Source organism: Numenius arquata, chromosome 9 (genome assembly GCF_964106895.1).
Source record: "Numenius arquata chromosome 9, bNumArq3.hap1.1, whole genome shotgun sequence".
In the NCBI taxonomy this organism is placed as follows: domain Eukaryota; kingdom Metazoa; phylum Chordata; class Aves; order Charadriiformes; family Scolopacidae; genus Numenius; species Numenius arquata.
Genome location: NC_133584.1, coordinates 9666560 through 9688947, shown reverse-complemented (window position 1 = coordinate 9688947; position 22388 = coordinate 9666560). Strand labels below are relative to the sequence as shown.

The following is a 22388-nucleotide window of genomic DNA, read 5'->3' as shown; positions in this document are numbered from 1 at the left end:
AAAATTAATTGGAAAGTAAAAAGCTGCCTCTGGAATATAGTCAATTAGGAAAATGTAATGAACTTGGAGATTAGATGAATTTTTAGTTCATCCTCAAATAGAAATTGTTAAAATACCTTTTGTCTGTAAAACAATCATTGTGGTGCTATAATTCTGTTTTATAACCACTATAAATTAGGTAAACTATTTCTGTTCTTGCTCAACCTCAGAGTGTTTTGGGATTTTTGTTTATTATTTTGTTAGATGTAACTGTGGAGCATTTCATGGGAGCACAAGAGAAGCTACTGAAATATGATGTCACTTTTGTACATGGCTAGTCTGTAGAATTTAATTTTTAACGAAGATACAGAAGTTTTTATTCTTTAGCACCAGAAAGGTTGTGGGTTTGGGTTTTTTTTTTTTTTTTTTTCTTGGAAACACACTTTTGTGTTCATGAAACAAACTTGTCTGTGACTTCTATGTTCAAGGAGCATTCACCCCAAAGTCTTTCAATTTTGTAGTCCCCAAAAGCGCAGTGGTGTCACTGGTAGGGTATGGTCTGATGTTCCACGTTCCTGTATTGTCTCATGGAACCATTAACTGCGTTTCAGGAAATATAAAAGCCATTTGTTTAAAAAATTGATTTTTCATGTAACTTGGAGGTACTGAACCAGCAGAGTTTTGATTGAAAGTAAGCCAAGTTTTTTTACAGCTCAATGTTAATATTAAACTTCTTTGATTACAGCGGTGGAGCTTGGGAGCTCCTCTGGGATTGTCACGTCTGAGCACGGAGCTAAACTGGCCTTCACAGCCTGTGAGGTTTAATGATGTGTCTTTAATAAGCTGACCATCCATAAGAAAAATAATAGGATGTCGTAGGAGAAAGCAATAAAGTTGGATGGATAGAAGTCCAAGTTAGCCACTGAGCTGAGTGACAAGATCAATTAATGAACTTGAAATTACAGTGATTTATAACCAGATTGATTTACTCCAATTCATTAATAGGCTTGGATACAAATCTATTTATGAAATATGGTTTGAAACAAAATTCTGCATTTCCAAATTGGAGAATACAATAGAAAATGCATTTAATAAACTAATGGCTAAGACAAAACTAGAAACGGACCAAAAGAAGTCACATTAATCAGAACATGAGAGCTGAGGTTAATTGGGGAAAAAATGTCCAAAGGGAATTTCTTCAGGATTCAATACACTAATATTATCTTGGTAGCATGAATGTAAAAATACTAGAAATCGTAGCAGATGAATGAAATACGCTGGTGTTTATCAGTAGTCACTCTGAAACAATACAGGTTTTGAAAGGTCCCTGATGCGGGTCCACAGTATAGCAAAGGGTTTGTTAGTGGATGTCTGTCTTTGAGAACCAGGTGAGGGTGGACATTCATTCCTGCCTGTTCTGGGAATACTGGGACATAAATCAGCCTGGGGCGAGGTAAAAAGTGTAAGGCTTCTTTAATTTGTAACAACTGGCAGTAGTTCCAGGGGGCTGCTAGACTTCGATTTCGAGAAACCTTCATCTGCCATTAGTGCCCTGCACCTACGGGAAGGGTTCTGTGGTGCTGGGGGTGGCAGAAAAAGCCTCCTTGGAATAACTGTTTGTCTTGTGCCGTTTCAGAGTCACTGTAAAATCTTATCTCAAAATTCATTAACAAGGGGAAGGCTGCACGTAAAATTAGGGAATTAGTATTTTGTTCTTCCGACAGCAAGATCACAGTCAAAGCACTGGTTTTTGGGTTTGGCTTGGTGCTCTGGGGCAAGTATTGACAAGCTGAAATTAGCTCAGTAAACGGCAGCTGAAGTGATAAAAAGATATAAAAAGACAATCCATGCAGAATGGACAAGACAGCTGACAAACTGAACGAAGAAGTGTTTTTTACAAGCATGTGAAAGGTGCTTTAAATGTGGAGAAAAAAAGCAGTTGTCTTCATTAGTCTAATCATGCAAGACCAATAATGAATCTGAACAGCAAAGCAGGTAGGGAAGTTTGATAAGCAGAAATCCAGTTACATTGAAAGTAGAAACAAAAATTTGATTATTTTGCTTGGGATGAAGAAAAATATATAAGCTCCATACAATTTAGCAGTGAGCACCCATTTACTTGGCAGGTTTTACGTAGAAATATCAGTAAGTGTGGGCAAAGTGGATGCCTCTTGTTTTCTAATGGTACCGTGTGGAACCCATGACATACTGGTTGTGCAGCTCAGGCTTGGCCTGCAGAAGCCATTGAGCCCGGTCCCTTTTGGTACCAGCGTAGGGAGGTACCGGGCATCTTCAGATGCTCTGTGCAGCACGTAGGCAATACCCAAAGGTGCAGAGAGACAGAAGTACCAGCATCTTCAGTATTCAAGTTAGGACCCAAACAGGTCATTCCAACAGTGAGGGGTGAAACCTAGGGAGGAGGCCAGTCTCTTTGCTTAGACTGTGGCGTAGTGACAGCAGAGTCTGGCAGAAAAAACCTGTCCATGCTCTGCCATGGAAGAAACGTTCCCACGCACCAGCTCTGCTCGCTTCTGCGGCAGCAACCATCAGTGAGATCATTGACTGAGGAACCCTGGTCAGTGGGACAGCTGCCAGCACTGCAATGGACCTTTGTCTTTCTGGCACTGCATGTCATGGTACAGCTTCAGAGATGATCTCTTCTCTGTATGATCAGGACGTGCAATCTCGCATCTCCCTTTGTGTTCATGGCCCAGGGAAACAAAAGGTCCTTCTACGGTGCCTGTTTCTCGTGCAGTTGGGAATAATTTGGATTAATAAAGCCTGGTCTTCACATCAGGCAGCTCTGATCCTCTTTGGCTTGCTTCAGCTGTTGCAGTGTTGGTCCTCACCATAGAGAAAAATGGAGATCCTGCTCCACAGAACATTTAGAGTTCAACTACATCAACTAGATAAAGAGGAGCTATAGTATCCTGAAGTACCCATCTTATCTTGTATGCTCTCTCTGTATCCTTTTGTCTGTTTTAATATACTCACAGAATACTTCAAAGTGGATTGTACAGTGTATTTTTCTGTTAAAGGATTTTACTTTTTCTTTCTTTATTCTGTGCATGGTACAGAATACACCATCAGAAAGAAGGCACAGCATCATTTTAACTGGTCTTAGGGATGTGATGAAACGGGGTGCACAGTAGCCCTCGTGTTTGGGACGAGAAGCTGAAGCTCTTCTTTCCGATTGTTAGGCAGAAAAGCTGTGAGGTACCGAGAGGAAAATCCAGTGCTCATACGTGCTTAAAGAATGATTGCTTACTCTATAAAAATTTACATACTCCTGGGAGACAGTCTTTTTATTTTTAATCTCCTGAGGAGATCTCACATAGTCCATTCCATCCCAAGTATGACTGATCAAGTCTGTTCATTTTTATCTTAGATGAGCAATTATGTCGTGCATGAGTGATTTTCAAGTATTTGTAGACCATGACTTGTGTATTGTGTGAATGATGAATCTACCTTAAACCTTGGAAACCTCTGTTTTGTGCTTGTACTCATGATCTCTGAGCGTTGAGTTTATTCAAGAATTTTTTTTCCCAAATATATAGTATTCTGTTATCTGCGTCTAAAAAAATCTCTGGTTTTAAAGGATTTAAACTGTTGTTTTCTTGCTTTGTAGCCGTTTCCATTGGTTTCTTCTTCACGATGGTTAGTGAAAAGGGGCGAGTTAACAGCGTATGTAGAAGACACTGGACTTTTTTCTAAACGAACTTCTAAACAGCAGGTGTACTTCTTCCTCTTTAATGATGTCCTCATTATCACCAAGAAGAAGAGGTAAGAGTGTCACCAATATAAAACTGCCTTTGTGAATTACAGAGAGAACAGCTGAGTTACCGTTGTCTTTTAAAATTATCATGAGAGTTGTGTGTGCCTCCTGCTACACGGGAGGTGAAAACCAAAGCTTTCTGGCTTTGGAATGGCAAACCGGGTTGCATCCACAGTGGTTTTACGTATTCTCTAGCTACATTTTTGTTTGAAACAACAAAGGAGTTTCAAAGAGAAGGAAGTGGACCCAGTACATTTGCAGCATAAAATGGGAGGAAATACAGACTAAACGTGTTTTAAGTCCAGTAAACATTTGTAAAGCCATTTATATGTTTTAACGTGTTGTGTCAGAGAGAGTAAGTGAACTAAGAAGTTATTTGAGTTTTCTAATCTTTCTCTGTCAGACTGCATTTAGAAATGACAAGTAATTACTTGTTAAACAGGATTTATTTCTGCCAAACGCAATTGAAATTCCAAATTGTCAAACAAATTAAAAAGCTCATCCTTGATGCCTAGCAAAGGGAGAAATTTTGGAAGGATAAAGAAGTAGTAATTTTCATTCCCCTCCACACTTTCCACGCTCGAGCTGTTTCTGAGAATGATGTTACGGGATACAACTTCTAGCAGTCTCCGTTTAAATTTTTATCATTGTAATTGAGGGGACATTTAGAATTATTAAATTGAATGGAATTTGCATCCTCTACTGTTGCTCGTAGATAACACTTGATAGATAAACCTTATTCCTGAGGCTAAAAATTGTTTTGAAGAACAATTATCTTGCATCTGGGTTGGCCAGTTAAGCCAAATAGCTGTTTTTGAAAGACACCCTTCTGTGAAACTCTAATCTGTAATATAAGTACGTTTTGAGGAATGAGGTATGATATAAAATCTGGGAAGAAAACGCTAATATTTAAGCAAAGAGAAAGCTAAATGAAAATGGAGGGGAAAAAATAGTAAGTGAAGGGTTTTTTTATAAAGATGGGGAGAAAAGTGAATAGATTTCTCTGCAGCTGTCGCACTGATGTGAACATGGTTCTGAGAGTCAGTGTTTATCAAAGTTTAGGCTGAAATGTTTCTGTGAAAGTCTCTTGTTAAATCACTGGCAGCGCATCACAGAGCCGTATCGCACTTTTCTAAACAGCGCATTTCTTTTCTCATGGGACTACTGTGAACTTATTATTATGGTGTTGGTAGCTAAGTAAATGTTTGAGTTGGAAAAAAAGTGAAAAATCTATTATCTGTGTTGTTACATTGTTTATTGGTTTCCTATGTGATGGCTCCTCATCCAGATTGTAAAACAGATTTTTATAACAATGTATCTTACCCAAACTTTGGGACTTTTGATATATAAGGGCTTCCAGCTGTTGGAATTGAAATGTCCTAAATGGGCCCAGAAGCCAAAATTGAGGAACTCTTCGTGTTAATGATCAGACTCACTTACTCACTCTAGCAAGATGCCGTAAACAAATGGGTAGAATTGAAAAGGACCGATTTCTGCGAGTCTCCCAGATACTCTGAGCCTGAAGCGTGTACGTTGCCCAAATGACTAAGGTTATTAATAATATTTGAGCTTTTGGCGATCTGTTTTCCCACCCACAGTGTTCCCATGGACACCACAGCAGTGGACAGAAATATTTGTTGCTAGTTGAATTTAAATGTTTGCGTTTTTACTCCAGCAGTTGCATTTCAGAAGATTCTTAACATTGCATGAAAAAAATAACTGCTCGCTATTGTGCTAAAAATACTTAGGGCTCCAATCATGCTGTTTAATCTTTACCCAAAAGTTAATCTCTCCCCTCTGAGCAGTTTGCTGTATATGCAGAACCTGGCGCAGGCAGCCAGCAGCGGCTCACTCTTGACTTCTTAAAGGCCAGGCTTGATGGTACCTGTTGGAGAAGTCCTGTTGGTGACCGTTAGTGATTCCAGTCCAACCAGATACGGCCTGTATCACTGCTCTCACACGCCCTTCAGGGACGCTTTCCCAATGTCAGAATCCCCGTCGGAAGAACTGCATTTTTAGTACTAAGTGAGCAAGCGTTCTGGAAACCTTTTCCTAATAAGAACTGTTACATTTTAGCTATAAAAAAAGATAAAGGGAGGGTTTGTGTCAGTGTGCACTCAGCATTCTCCAGAATTTTTAATTTTTTAATTTTAATGATACTTCATTCATCATGATCTTCCTCAGCTACAGTTTCACTGATTGAAGCTGCAAGGTTTAACTGCCTTCTCTTGTTCGTTAAGTAGGTTAAATGGAATTTAGCTACCAAAATCTCTTCCTTTTTAACGGATGCTGCGTGGCTGTACCTCATGCCACTACGACGTATTTCAGAGGCTTCTGCTTTCCATGTACTGGGTTGTCCATTTCTCTGTGTGTTGCAGATACCTTGGGAATCATTTAGGCTCCGATTTGTGTGCTGTAAAGCACACAGGCAGGCTATTCCCTGCAAAGGGATATAAAATCGTCCTATTTCATGTTCTGAATCTAAACCAAAGTTTACCAAAAAAGTTGTCTTCAACTGAAAATGAATGTTGGCTTGTTGGTATTACCCGATTATGAGAATTTTAAAGGATGTATTGTGTCGTTCCTATTGCTTCGCTGCCTGGCTGAGCGGATTAACATTCCCTTTACGTACATCTGCTCACGCCAGCACCGTCAGCTTTATCAGCTGATATTATCCATTATCCGTTTGGGAGGAGGAGAGTTTGTGAAGGTAAAAAGATGAGGACTGCCTAGTGGTTTCCAGTCAGACTGTTTTGTTGAATGGAGGCGAGAAATAGGAAGGATTTGTAGAGGTTTATCTCTGTTGATTATTTTTTAAGGAATGCATTTATTATTCATTATGCAAATGTATAGACTACATTGCTTTTTCAGATGCAAGATTCCCAAATAACTACAGTGGCATCCCTGGCTGTTTTGGTTAATTCCACCCTTGGCTAAGCAGGGATTGCCCAGACTAAAACACTGAACAAAAAAGCACAGCAAGCCCCATCCCCCCAAAAAAATCCCCACACCAACCAACCGACAACCCCAGCCTTTCTCTATTTTAGAGTATATATTTAAAGAAAAAAAGGGGAAGAGAGATACTGATAGCTCTTGGATATAAAATGTTTTTTTCCTCCTTCAGTTGGAACCCTCAGCTGCTACAGATGGCCTTTGAAACAACTGTCCTCAAGTGACAAGTAGCAACTTTTTGTAAATAAATGAATTCATTTGAATCTAGAGCTGGATTTAGGGGAATGTGAAACCTAAATCCATAGTCTCTACTCCTTCCCCTCGCATAGTCTCTTTTAAAACACTTAAACTTTTCTGCAGTAGGACAATCACAGTAAATTTAAATCTGTTACGTTTCAGGGACGAGCTGCGTACGCTTCTTTCCCAAAAGATAAGGACATACAGAACACATTTGAAATTAAGATTCCTTGTAGCATCCCTGGGTTATATGTACAGAAGTTAAAACTTAGTTTTCTACATGCTGAAATATTGAAGATTCTCCCAGCTTCTCAGTGTCCTCATGTTAAATTCCTTTAATTAGACCAAAACCTGTTTGTAATCTGTATTCTTTCTACTTTGGGACCCAAGAAGTCATATGTAAAAAAGAGTTTGCTGTGTCTGGCTCATTTCCTATGTGACTTTTTAAATTTTTTTTTTTTACTCTAAGGAGCATGGAAACAACAGTCTGATCAAAAGCTAAGGTTAATCAAAACTGTGTGGAGAGTTTTTAAAGCCATTTTACGTTCTTGCAACAGTGCTCTTGGACGTTTTGGTATGTTTTGTACCCAAATGGGGAGTTGTGATTCCAGCCCTCAGAGTGGGAAACGCCAGCGGATGGCGGGGATTGTTGGTACCGTTTTGAGACTTGGAGAAAAAGAAACAGGGAAGGAAAGTTCTTACCAGCATTAGTGATTTCAGTCCTTCTATAGGATAAATCTAAGCTTGTCTGTCGTTGCTTCTGCTTCCTTTGTAAAGCCCCCAACCTCCCCAGAACAGATGAGAAGAAAAAATACTTGCAAGAAAGATTAGAACATGATACTAATGGAACTATGTTGACTGAGAACGTACAAAGCTGTACTGAAAAAAAAAAAAAAATCAAGTATTTAATTCACAGAACAAAAGTGAAAACATAGCCCACATAGTTGAAATAAGAAGTTTGGTTTTACACTAGATGCACTGGCAGAAACTATTAATCCACAAAAATCCACAAATGCAATATGACCTGTAAACTTGTTGTCACTTGAAGAATAGAGAAATTCTTCTAATGCTGCATGAGTCACAGAAATCAGCAATAATTGATGTTTTGAGTCGTAATGTTGTTGTGTTTTAGCAGTTCTTTTTCTGAAGGAATGAACATAAGAATTATAAAGACCATTATATCAACTACTGAGGTATTCGCAGGTATTTTTCCTACAGTTCACAAACTGGGTAGAATACGCCCCAACAGACATTAAGTCATCATCTGCCCATTTTCTTATAACAGTTGAGCAACCATAAAGGAAGAACACGCTTCATTTGCACCTGCCAGAAAGGAGTATGTCACCATCAGCACTGCAGACGGCTTCAGTTCCAGGTGTTTGGGATTTCATTTGTATCAGTTCAGTGCTTGGGTTTCTGTAGATCTCTGGCAGCAAAATTAATCTTCTCAAATATTTTTTCAATTTAAATTATTTTAATGAACCGTATGAGGCTGTAGCATAGCTTTTTATCGCTTGAGGCTGAAGTCTAAATAGATTTTACATTAAAGTTTACAAGCTTACATGAAATTAAGAGGTAACTTAGTTTATCAGTGTCCTGGGTTGATGACGTTCCCTGGTAAACTTGGAAATGCATGTAAGGCAACTCTGGGAAATATATTTGCAAGTTTCAGTGGAAACAAAAAGGCCTTTTAATCTGGCTTCTCTTTTCTTGTGATCAATTGCTATTTCTCAAGTAAATGATGTGGATTCTTTAACTATGTTTCACAACTTTAAAAACTTGGAAACACAGAGTTATTTTTCACTGGAAAAAAATGTGTTTCCAGTGTTGCCTTGATGTGAGTAAGTAGCAAAACCAATAGGCACGATGACGGGTTGAACTTGTGTAAGAGCGCTGCTTAAGATGTTTGGATATTCTGAAGGTGAAGCGCATGTTGTAAATAAATCGTAGTGGATTGAAGAAGAGGGGGGTTGAAGTAACTGTTCCCGCTGCTATCTATCGCTGTTGTATGTGACAGGGTGCCTTGTCCTGATGTGCTTCTTCCTGTCTTTTCCCTTGCCTTCACTTGTCCGGAAGATCTTGAGTAGCTGAAGCGGCTCTCGTATTTAGAAATAAAAGCATGCTGTTTGGGAAAGAGCAAATGTTCTTATTTAAGTCTTTCTGTTGTTGAAATCAGTAACGCTTTTATGTTCTGATTTGTGGTGTCTAGTAGTTTCACCTATCTGGGAAAACTACCATAACACCATTTTGGCATCACTCAACATTCGATGACTTTGACGAAAGAAGTAGTTCTGAGGTCTTCTGTTTTCTGTGTCAAACATAGTGGTGTGTCAGCGAAGATAAGTTTTGTCCACTTCTCCACCTACATTTCAACCATAAGGAAAGCAAAGCTTCTAATTTGCTTAATTTCTTAGAATTCTTTCTAGTCCCTTTTGTGAAGTTATTAAGCACATGTAGTATCTTTATTCGTATCACTTAGAGGTGGTATATTTACATACAAAGTATTCTCTAACAGGTAAATTGCACAGTGCATTTTGCAATACCAATAGTGTGTGACAAGCCTTTGCCCATTTTTAAAATTCACAATACTGTAAAATAGTACTTAGATTAGATCACCTACATGCAGATGGACAAGGAGTACAGATGATTATCCTGCATTTAAAATGAAGATCAGTAGTGTTTCTCTGGAAGCAGAATGCATACCGTAGTTTTACAGGCACAGGAAAAGGGAAATTTTACTTTTGTTCCTAGAACATTATAAAACTAAAGTCTGTTGTTCATCTGAAGCTACAGAATTGAAAAAGCGGCACAATTCTATACAATTGCTCTGCCTGTTTTCAAATTGAGTTAAGTTGAGCTTACACCCTCTCAGCCAAAGTCACTTCACTATGCCACTAAATTAAATTCCACAAGGTTTAAAACCTGATCTACTTTATGTCTTGGAAAATTGGTAGTTTCAAAACCAAATAAATAGAAAAGATGAAGACCTGAGGTGTCAGAATAATCGTGCCCCACTGTGTAGATAAAAGTGGATTCTATGACTGAGTTTGCTTCCAGACATACTTAATGAAAAACTAAACATTAAACTTGTGGGTTTTTTCTTCCCTTTTTTGTTCTGCAGTGAAGAGAATTACAATGTCACGGATTATTCTTTAAGGGACCAGCTGGTGGTACAACAATGTGACAGCGAGGACCTGACTTCTTCTCCTGTGAAGAACGCTTCAACGATGCTCTACTCGCGGCAGAGTTCTGCGACTCGCCTCTTCCGGCTGGCGGTGCTCAGTAACCACGCCGGGGAGAAGGTGGAGATGCTCCTGGGAACAGAGACGCAGTAAGTCAAGAGTTACCGTTTCTGTCATTTTTTACCTGACCATCTCAACAGGCTGCCTCCCCGCCACAGTCACAGTAGCATGAAATGCCCAGCTTCTGTCTGGCAAGTTTTAAATCAAAATGAAATGAAACAAGTTCCCAAGCGGGCAGTCTTTGTGGTGTCCGATCAGCAGTGACCAGAGGAGCGCTACTGCAGAAACGTCCCTCTGTTTGTCGTGGACGCTGTTGGTGCCCTGCTCAGTAACACTGAGGCGCTCACTGCGACACCTGCCAACTGCTGGCATTTGCACTGTTCGTATTTTAACTGTGTATTTTCAGAGCAAGGCAAAGTAACCTTGACAAACCTTTCTGATTGTTAACGAATGACAAAGCGGGACAGCGTGCAGCTTGTATACTACCCCCCCCCCAGATACTGCAATAAATATTACTGGAATAAAATACAGCCTCTGCAAACCTAGTCCAGTTTCTCAGATGTCATCTTGTCATGAGAGGAATCGGTGGTTGTTAAGAGCATGTCAACTTAGGGTCACTCTCCTTCCTTGAGGTCATGGTGTAGGAATAATGGAAAACTGAGTGCATCTGCTAAAATTCTGTCAACTGAAGTATCCGTTATTACGTGCTACTGTTTTGGGTCTTCAGGCCAGGAATTAACTATGCCCTGGAGATTGCCGGCTCCCTAGTCAGGGATTGCTGAATCCCTTCTAGTTGTTATTGGTGAGGTAAATGGGGGCTGCAGGGAGATTTAAGCAGTTTAGATTTCTGGAGTTTGAGGATTGTGGAAGGAAGGGTAAAAAAAAAAATAAAAAAAAATCCTGCTACATAATGCAAGTGTTAAGTGAACTACACAATCTAATGACTACATATTGGAACATGGAGGTTTCTTATTGTTTAATTGTCTTAACTAAAATATGAGTCATCACTGGGTTTTGTTGTAGCTGAGTGCGATGTGTTCACATATTTCTCTAGTGCACCTTCTGAGAACTGGAAGTCAAGACACAGGTTTTCTGCCAAGGTTACCTGTTAACATAGCACTTTTACCTAAGAATCATTATGTCCGGAGGGTAAGTGCCTAAAGTAAACCAGAAGAGTAAATAGTACACTGTAGTTGAAAGTGCTGTATATGTATGGATTCTACAGCCTGCTTCAATATATAGCTGTCCTACAAACAGGCGAGACCATTACAGACCTCAAGGAACAGAACTCAGTGACGAACAACTGCAGGGTTCTTAAATTTCTAATGAAAGGTCCGTTACAAGCAATCGAGGTGGTGAGTCGGAGTTCCAGGCTCTGTAACGCCATTCCCATCTCATCCTTGGCACACCGTGCTGCTGTGCAGGCTGAGTAGTTGAGCACACGAATCCAAGCGTAACGCAGGTTACTATGAGGAAAATGGTTGCTTTTACTGTTGTAGTTGAGGGAGGTTTTTCTCCAAACTTACCTTGAGAAGAGCTTGAATAATCTGACTGCAGAGATTCACTTAAGCTCCATCTCTGATACTTTTCTGTGCTGGTTTGTTCCTTACTAAGTATCTTATTCTAATTGTCGGTTCTTTAAGCAATGTGGCATTTATACCATGTTGTCTATATGCAGAGCTCAGTATTACAAGGAGGAGATAGGCACAGGTGCATCCTAAGGCACAATGGTGCTGGCAGGCGAATGTTGTTAAGGTATGAAGGCAGAATGCCCTTGTCCTGGAGCAGTGATTTGGGAATTATTTATTATAACGGCTGGATGGTGCAGAAGTGGAACCAGTAGTGGATTAAATGGGAGGAGGAGTTTGGCATTGCCTGGGGGAAGCTGTGGAGCTGTGCAGGGATAGAGGTGGTCCTTGTTCTCCTGACGCAGTTTGGAAGAGTGTTCCGCTTTAGAAACGCACAACAAGAAGTGTCTTGTTCTTTCGGGTGCAAATATGCGAGAGGCCATCATTTCTCTGTGGTGCCATTAACTTCCACACAACCCTTCACAAAAGTGAAAGATTTTATCTGTTTTAGTGGAAGCTGGAGGCGGGACAGAAGACATGAAACAGAGTGCTCCAGATGTATCCCAGCCTGGAAAAATTTACAATTTTAGGTTTGCTTTCAAAGTTTAGAATAACCCTGAAAGAAACTATAGATCGTTAATGATTTCTAGTAAAGATCTCATTATAAAGTAAGCAGATGATTCAGACTTGTTTGGAAATGCATTTTTATTGGGAAAAAAATGCAGTATGCTTTTAGTTGTCTGGCCTTTTAAAGAAAAGACATTTTGTTCTGCAAATTTATTATTGATTTACTATAATACTGTTTGTAATATAAATAGCAGTCTAGCAGATTTGTCATTCCAAAGTAAAAATTCAGAAAAGAATTACCTTATTTGGAAATTACCTATTTTTGTAGAGTATTATCGTCTATACACAGGGTACAGAAAAACTTAACTTTCTCTTAGCTTTGAGAAGGACGGGCAGGGGATCTACACCAGGAAGGCCAAACTGGATGGGTTAGGGTGCTTATTGAATAGAATTTTGCACACGTAAACTTTGAGTGTTTGCACTGACGCAAAGATTTCTAGCACAGTATGATCATGTTTTGTCACTTCCTGTGCTGTGGGATTCTCAAGTACAAACGCACCTGTGAATAAGGCACAAAATACATGGTATACGCAGGTTATGAAGAAATGCATACTTAAACTGGGAGACAGTGTGGTATCCAACCTGCTCTGGGTGAACATGCTTTGGCAGGGGGGGGTTGGACTAGATGATGTCCGAAGATCCCTTCCAACCCCTACGATTCTGTGATTTTCCCATTTTTCTCAGAGTTGTTTGAAAGGCAATGTAGTTTTCCTGTTAAGAATGGTTACAGGGAAAGGAAAATGAGAGTATAAATAACACCTGTTTCTAAAAAAAAATAAAAAAAAAAATCACAAAATTAAGCTCATGCAAAACTTAATACAGACTTTTCTTATTTTGTTGAAACACAAGTTTAGCACCACCTACTTTTAATGACTGAAATGTCTACAGTAGCATGTGTTGCAGTTTTGACCATTTGATCAAATGTTAGTAGGAAGGACGTGTGCAGTAGTTTCATCTTTGAGGAAGAATGCGTGTTGGGATATAAAAATAGTCAAAGGTTTTTTTCATTCTTGCTTTTCATTCTAAGTGCATGCTGCAGGTAGTTCTTAACAGGAAACCTGTTGGTATTATATATTAAAATGGCTGTATTGCATTTATCAGATCCTTTGTACAGTAGATAGATTTCACTAGTTTCTGTGACTAATGCATATTAGTAATCTAAAAAAAAAAATCTGTCTGCATTACTTAACAGTAATTAAAATAAAGGTATATCAGACATCATGCCAGTAGGTCCCGTGTACATAGGCTTTTTTTTTTTTCCTAATCCAGCATGCTTAAAATAGTTAATATGTTTGAATAATATATTACTAAAGTGGTATCATACCTTCTGGCCATATTTTGAGAAGAAAAAGGAGGTTTTATTTTCTGTACCCAGTAAGAGGAAAAATTTAAACACAGAATTTTGAAAAGGTGAGTAGGCTCGACCATTACCAAGAGCAGGAGTTGGGAAAGTGAGTCTTGTCTTTGCTGTTTGCAGGAGCGACAGAGCTCGCTGGATTACAGCGCTGGGACAGGACAGAGACGGGCAGAAAACAGACAGGACAAGTAAGTTACAATTGACGAGATTTCAGAGAGCTTTGACAGGAGGTGGAAATGCGCTGCCCCTTAGTGGGGACGTGGGCAAGTGTGGACTACAAATGCCCTTAGAAACGTGGTCCAGATTTTTTCCTGGGCTCTGTTGCTTTAGCATATGTGGAATTACCCTCTCTTCCTGTGCACGGGGACTTCTTTGAGGCTTTGTTTCACACGGTGATCTCTGTTTGCATTCATTAACACTAGTTTTGGTCACTTGTTTCAATCCTTTAGCAAAAGCGCAAAGCCTCTTCCGTTATATGTTTATCCCGTTTGTGTGTAATTGCTCAGGTAGGAAGCCATTTGCATAATTTGCTACCTCCTTTGGGGTTTGGGGGGGGAGTATACTCTAAGATGGAAATTTTTAAAATAAATTATATGTGTTATGTGAATTGTTTAATTCAGCCTGGCTTATTTCTTCCACAGCTTTGACTCAGGTAGAGATCATCAGAACTTACACAGCAAAGCAGTCGGATGAACTGTCTCTTCAAGTTGCTGATGTTGTTTTGGTTTATCAAAAAGTAAACGATGGTGAGTGAGAATTTTGCTGTTATAACCATCTGTCACTGCTGCAGGTGAATCCAGCTAGAAAAATCTGTTTCCTAACAGCACTGGCCATACAATGGATAAAGGTTTAGCTTCCAAAAAAAATGTGAGCATTTCGGTTCAGATTTCTAGAGGACAGCCTCTCTTTAGGGAACAGATGTTCAAAGTAACTCACTGTCTATCATAACTTACACGGATAAATAGCTGCAGAAAGTGTGTGCTGGTTGGTTTTGAGATGTGAAATGTCCACAAAGAAACAGAATTCTACCTAAAAAGATAGAGCCCAGATATTGTAGTTGAATAGCACAAGGTTTCTCTAAGAGAAATGTGCATTATTGGTCGTGCAACATACTGCGCTTCACTGCCTGTTAAATATAGGGGTCTAGCAGAGTGGTTCTGCCTGTTTTCCACAGCATCAAGTACCCTGAGATCAAAATTGATTCTTGCCTGGACGTGTCAGTGATTCCACTACCTCATGATGTGCTGACTCAGTGATGCCTGAAGTACTAAATCCTGATGTAATGATGTCATTCAGTATTCCATATGAAATCAAAGATCCTATCAGTTCTGCTGCGTTACTTTCTTTAGATCACAATTATATTATTTATATTGTCCCAAACAATATAAGTGAATTACAGTATAAAAAAACTTATTACACTTGTTTCATGTATTTATTTTTACATACTATTTTGTTCCTAGTCTGCCTGTGTAAAAAAGAAATCTGCCGAACCTATTTTAATCTTGTACTTTATTCACTACAAAGGTAAATGTATAATGTCTGTGATGACTGTGTCAGCTGTGTCTACACAAGTGCAACACACAAGTCTCACAAAGTATTTTTAACATTCCTTGGGAAGGTTTGTTATTCCTTGTCGGTTCTCCCTCGCAGGTTGGTATGAAGGGGAACGATTGCGGGATGGCGAACGAGGTTGGTTTCCCATGGAGTGTGCTAAAGAAATCACGTGTCGTGCCACAATTGACAAGAACATGGAGCGGATGGGACGCTTGCTTGGACTTGAAACCAATGTGTAGACTGGGTTTCCTTCTTCATACTGTTCTACAGGATTTGCACTAACTGCTGTCAGTGGGGCACGGTGACGCACCCTACAGCTCTCGTGTGGAAGATGTGGGTCACCAATGCGAAAAATCTAGTAACAGAGCACTGATATTTCAGATACTCATCCCTTTTTGCTTTGTGTTTTGAGAGCTCTGAACTGAAACCTGGCTCGACCAGTAGCAGATTTCAACTAGAAGTAGTTTCTTAGGTGCTGGAGATCAGCCAAGCTTCTCCTTGACTCAAATACCAGTTTCAACCTTAGTTCCTCCATCACTGCCTCTTTATGTATTCCTTCTCCATCTGTTTCTGAGCATCTTGACTTTCTTTCAGAAGCAGAACTCTGTGTAGCAGTCTGTGCAGGAGACCGAACACCAGAGTGTCACCTAATCCATTGATCTGGAGGTAAATAGCAATACTGGGAGTTTCCTGCTCCTAAGAAACTGCAGGGTTACACATGCAGTACCAGAGAGGATGGTCATGGGATGGTCCCAGTTGTGTCACAATCTATGTGTGACCTGAACTAGAATGACTAATCCATAATCCATAAAGGACTACCTCTCCAGCACAAATCCAGTAAAGTCCTAGGCTTCGTAAGAGGTAATTAGACCTCTCTAATCAATGTTAGCAAAGCTGACGCAAGCTCCAGGGAAGAATCCAGACAAGTGCCTCCGGTGGCGGTGGTCTATAGTATGGTGTGTTAGACTTTTTCTCCTTCTGGTGCTAGAGTGGTGAAAGGATTTCTGAAAGCAAGAAAGAGGTATCAAACTCTCCAAAATATATGTTTATTATCTCATTCTCGTATCCATTTCAGCACAGGTATTTTAAAGGAGTATAACTGCAGGAAATGTCCAGTTTGTTTCTGTTTTCCCCACGTGTTTAACTAGATCTTCATCTTAACTTACTGCTTCAGAGCGAGGGTTTTGGTGGGGACTGCAGAAAACAGGAAATGTTTATTCTGGGTTTGGGGTGTTTGTTCTGGGTTTTTTTGTCCTTTAGTCTTTCTGCTCTTCTGTACTGGAGGAGATTGATATTTATTTTTTTTTTCCCCTCTGTAGAGAGAGAAGTAAGATCTCCATCCTCATCTCCATTGTATATATAAATGTAAGACCACCACTAAGGAAAGACCTAGAAGTAGACAGCTCAGCACTTTGATTAACTTGGTATTTTGTTACCTTTGCCTTCCCTACTGCAGTGTGACCTGATGTCACTGGATGCTTCAGGGAAGAGATAAGGACGGAGGGAGAGAGCGAGCGATAGATAAAATAGTACTGGGACCGTGCTTTCAGAGGAGCTCGCATTGGTGCTGCTTCACACAGGCTCTTCTCTGCTTCAGAGAAGACTTCTCACAATTGCACTACACACAACACCTGCTGAATTTTTTGCATCTGCAGTTTAGCTTTGGAATTTCACAGAAAAAACCCAACCACTTAATGTTGTGTGAACAAAATGCACTCAAAAATGAAGTAAGTTTCAGTGCATCTTTTCTGTATATAGGTGTGACAGTTTGTATTATAAAAATCTTCACGTTTTTAAGGACCAGCTGATAACTCGGCAGAGTAGAATACATGCTCAATAAAAATGAGGGAAAAACATGCAGTACAAAGGTTTTCTGCTTGTTGCATTCTCTGTCTTTTTTAAAGGGGCTGTATGTTGTTTTATATACTGTAATATGTTGATTCAGTTTGTGAATTAATTGGATGTTTATAAAGATGCATCTCTGTAACAATTTAAAATATATTGAGGCAATAATTTTGTACAAAAATACTTACCTTGACAGTCTGACAGTGGTTATACAGCCTTGTAAATTAATTTAAGTAGACTGATAAAATAGTAATGAGAAACTGTAAATTGAACAGAAACTTATTTAACATAGTAAAAACACTGCTAATATTTTAACAAATTTTATTGTACACAGGCAGTTGTTTAATACAACTGAGTGTATAAATCCAGACTTTAATTTTATTCAGATTTTTTAATACATTGTATATATTTTTCATACCTAGTTTTTCCAGAAAGTGCTGTAATGTTTTTTAAAGACTTTTTCATTTTTCCTATTGTTGGACACAGTTCTTCAGGAATTAAAGACCTCTATGATTTTATAGGACAACAATCAATAAAATACTTTTAAATCCTTACTAAAAAAAAGCTTCAATTTTTCTTTGAAATACTGTTAAACTGCAAGTTGTTAATGTCATTCTTACCAAAGAAACTAAATCTGTTCTGTAAGCTGTGGCATTTTAAATTTTCTGTTCTGTAACGATGAATAGCACCACCATGTGTCCTACTTCATCTGTCACAGATCCAATTTACACATATGCCCATGAAGTTGGAACAATGGCATAAAATGCAACCCTAGGAGAACATCTTGTATTTCAGAGATTGTTTTCCTGTCTCCCTCTCTTAATACAGTCAAGAATATAAGGTTCGTCAATTAATTATCTTTGCTTTCTGTAGTGGAGTTGAGTTGGAAGAGACATAAAACAATCATCTACTCCAACCACCTCAGGGCTAACCCAATGTTAAAGCATATTATTAAGGGCCTTGTCCAAGTGCCTCCTAAACACTGACAGGCATGGGGCAGCCTGTTCCAGGGTTTGACCACCCTTCCAGTAAAGAAATGCTTCCTAGTGTCCAGTCTAAGCTTCTCCTGATGCATCTTTGAACCATTCCTGTGAGTCCTATCACTGGATCCCAGGAAGAAGAGCTCAGCACCTCCCTCTCCCATGTTTCCTCCTCAGGAAGCTGCAAAGAGAAATGAGGTTGCCCCTCAGTCTCCTTCTTTCCAAACTAGACAAACCCAGAGTCCTCGGCTGCTCCTCAGAGGACATGCCTTCCAGCCCCTTCACCAGCTTTGCTACTCTCTATGAGCCTCTTAAGAATCTGGCCACAGGATCCAATGCATTTTTCACACCTGACTTCTAGAAGTGACTGTGAAGAAAATAATTCAAAATTAATCAGGAGAGACAGACGAAACAAGGCCCTACTGTAGAGCACTCAGGAAGTGGAAACATCAGATCCAGGTCTTGTGCTGAAGATGACTGCATTACTTAGTGCTAAATAGTTACAATAAATGCTGGAAGACTGTATTGCAATTATTTATAATGCATAACTTTTCTGGGGGTTAGTATCCAAAGGAAGAAAGATGATTGCTTGTCCTAGCCCTGACAGCTTGGGGCAGGGGTGCCTCAGGACTGTCCTCTCCTGCCCAACAGCTGCTCCTGCTGGCCACAGCAGTGGTCTGGGAACCTTCTCACAAGTAACAACAACCTCACCTTTAGCCTAGGAGCTGTTACAGCCTCACTGGTACAGGCGTGACAGCTACAAATTCATTCCATTATATGTTTGTCCCACCTGCTTGTTTGCATAGTTTGCCCCCATCTAGCAACTCCACAATATTTTCATTAGCAAACAAAAACAAGTAATCTTTTAACTCAAACTTGCTCTAAGACAGGCACTTCTATTGCAAAAGGAATTATCTAAAAAACTCATTAATTACTTTCACTAACCAGTGTGCACACGTGCACACATACACAGACGCGCTCTCTCTCTGCCCCCCACCCAGCCCAAGGAAGAGGACTTGACGCTAGTATCTCCTTTTTAATTAAACAGCCCAGAACACTACTGGGAGTTTGTTACTGTAAAATTAACTTTCATTTTTGCAGGGCCTGGAATTTGTACCCCTTGCTTTCATGACTTCTCCAATCAGGTTTTAAGCAAGTTGACTAAAAATAAAAGGCTCTCGGTTTCCTGCATCAAAGTTCAACTTTACTTGATGCAATTAAATGTGTATCACGTAAGGTGGGCAGAAACCACTCGAAGTCCAATGTGTGTGACTGCCCAGCCATGAGGTGCCTGCAAGGATGAGACCAAGGTCTCCGGATTACACTTAACCCTCACTGAAGCCAAGAGGGAACTGAACATCAGCACTTCCCAGGGAAGGAACCCACTGGGTCCCGCTGGGCTCTGTGGGCTGCGGGAGATCACCAAGCATCCTTTCAGGAAACTAGTGCCCACCCGACATCAACCTGTCTCAGCATTTCCAATACTCGTATGACACAGCTAAAGAACAGTTATTAATAATATTTTCTGCTTCTTTATACCATCCCTGCAACATAATAAATAGAACATTTTAATCTGAACTTTTTAAAAAAGTAGCACTATAATGCAATATTGTTGACTTTCACATCAAAGAATAACTTTGTTTGCCATTATGCAACACTATGACAATAAACAGGCAAAAGTAGGACCACTTCAGCTAACCTACACAACCTCATGAAACAGTCTTTGCACAGCATCACTTCTACATGCACATACCTTAAACTCTGTATCTATCGAATATATTCCCACAAATTTCTTTTTTTCCCTGTTTACAAAGTAACACACTTGGTCAAAACAAGTGGACAGACCAAGTATTAGAAACAAACCTAGAGTAAATTTTGATGCAAAGATTGAGGAAATCTGAGGTGGTCTTGTTTCCTGGGAATTACACAGAGCTAGTGGTACTCTTAGCTGTACCATAGTCTGCAAATGATTTTCAACAGCTGTATCGTAACAACTACATCATTTAGGCAAACTGGCAATTAACAGGAAGGTCAAAAAGAATTAATTACCACCACTGAATTCTGTTTCATTCCTTAAGCTGGAGTTCCAGAAGATGCTGTAAACTCTTTAACACACAGGCAGAAACAGCCGTCATTAAGCACACTATGAACTGGGAAGACAAGTATTCACAGTCTCTAGCTAGCCATATGAAAAAAAGAAAGTAAAAAACCTTACACCAGCATTACCTCATAGATTGCTTAATAACCTGATGGTGCAGTTTAACCCTGGTAAGCAGCTACACCCCACACAGCCACTCACTCACCCTCCTCCAGTGGGATTGGGAAGGGAACCAGAAGGGTAAAAGTGAAAAAACCCATGGGTTGAGTTTAACAGGTCAAAGAAAAGCTCCAGCCGTAAGCAAAGCAAAATCAGGCATTCTTTCCCTGCCTCCCATCAGCGCATTCAACCATCTCCAGGAAAGCAGGGCTTCATCACCAGTAAGGGTGACTTGGGAATACAAACACCACAGCTCTGGATGTCTCCCCTTCCTCCTCCATACCCCAGGCTTTTATTGCTGACCGATACGGCTGTACGGCTGGTGTGGGATACCCCTTTGGTCAGTCGTCCCAGCTGTGTCCCCTCACAGCTCCTTGTCCCCATTTGCTGGGCAGGGGGGGCAGAAGAAACAAGGCAGGCCTGGACCCTACACAGACACTGCTCAGCAACACCCGAGACATCCCTCTGCGATCAGCACTGTCTCCATCACAAATCCAAAACACAGCACCACACACACCACTATGAGGAAAACTAACTCTATCCCAGCCAAAACCAGTACACCTGACATTGGGAAAAGGGTAATTTTCAAACTATGAGGAACAGAGATGTCTCATACTTTTTTTTTTTTTTTTAAGCAGAAAAGTATGTTAAGCTACACGCTTTAAGCACAGTTGGAAAAGTATAACTAATACAATTATTTACACATTAGTCATGTTACTTTGTAAGTACAGATCTGACCATACCAAGCCATGTGCGTTTCTTCTGGTGGTGGCCCTGATACCACAGATTGAACCTGATCCACAATCTAGTAGGGGTTCGAGAGAACTGCTGTGTTCAACCAACACTACTATTCTTACCCAGGCTCCACTATCACCACCATTTCTTTTTGCCTCTTGTGTCGTTAGCTAGACATTTAGGCATCATTGCTTTTAAGTACCGCAAAACCCAAGAATAAGGAGATTAAGACTGATATCACCTGTCAGCCTTTATTTTTTTGTCATTACTTGTAATCCAACCCTGCCGGTAACAGCGCTGCTGCCCATTTTTCCTCAAAAACCTACAAATTTGTTACGTGGAACAGCCCACCCTACTTTGCTGTGGTAACGCGCCTGCCATCGCACACCCCGCCCCGAAGCACAGCTTCTCTCTCAGCTCTAGGCGCCATCTTGCCTCTGGGCGCCATCTTAGGCCCTGCGTTTCCAAGACCTGTAGCCCTAACTAACTTGATTGTAGTGCTGTATTTCCTTTCCATTTCCACACAAATTATCACTAATTTAATTTCTTTCCCCCGCCCCTTTGATTCCAGGGCTCACCTTCAGCGGTGAAGCTCCCGCCTCCTCAGACTTTGACTGGCGCAGCCCTCGGAGCGGCTCGCCGCCGCCATGAGGCGAGATGGACCGACAGCCTCCCGCTCTTACCTGACACCCGAGCTTCTGGCGGGTCTCGGCGGCCTCCGGTGGATCCTCGCAGGCTTCACAGCCCTGAATTTTCCTCACGGAATCGCGGGCGGCTCCGGGGAGGGAGACGGTGGGGCCCGGGCGCCGGGCGGGAGCGACCGCTCCCGCCCGGCGCCCGGGCCCCACCGTCTCCCTCCCCGGAGCCGCCGGAGCTTTTGTTTTCCCCTTCTTTAAACTGCCTCCTGCACCCCCAGGGCAAGATGTTCTTCCTCTCCTCTTCCCTCACTGAAAACACCAGCCTCAACACCTGGGGGTGAAGCAATCAACTGACTGGGGCGAGGGGGGGCAAAAGAAGGAGGTTGAACGACATAGCAATTTGCAGCTGCGTTAATAGTTTCACCTGGTGAGTTCTGCGTTCTTCAGGATAAGGGTCATAAATCCTCCCGAGCCTGGTGGTCAAGATCATTTTGGCAAAGAAACACAATTCTAAGACCAGGCTGGATGGGGCTTTGAGCAACCTGCTCTAGTGGGAGGTGGGGTTGGAAAAAAATGATCTTTAAGGTCCCTTCCAACCCAAACCATTCTATGAAAGCACAAGAAACAAACAAACAAACAAAC

At 40.7% G+C, this 22388-nt stretch overlaps 1 protein-coding gene across 1 annotated transcript in view; it reads left to right on the top strand.

The window, feature by feature from the left end:
* Window positions 1-17686, top strand: part of ARHGEF26 (Rho guanine nucleotide exchange factor 26) — a 52661-nt gene extending 34975 nt beyond the window's left edge. Inside the window, exons 10-14 of the mRNA XM_074153374.1 lie at window positions 3608-3762; window positions 10065-10274; window positions 13858-13925; window positions 14379-14483; window positions 15388-17686. Coding sequence (XP_074009475.1) covers window positions 3608-3762; window positions 10065-10274; window positions 13858-13925; window positions 14379-14483; window positions 15388-15530 — 681 coding nt within the window. The 3' untranslated portion in view covers window positions 15531-17686. The remainder of the gene's footprint in view (window positions 1-3607; window positions 3763-10064; window positions 10275-13857; window positions 13926-14378; window positions 14484-15387) is intronic.
* The last annotated feature ends 4702 nt before the right edge of the window (window positions 17687-22388 follow it).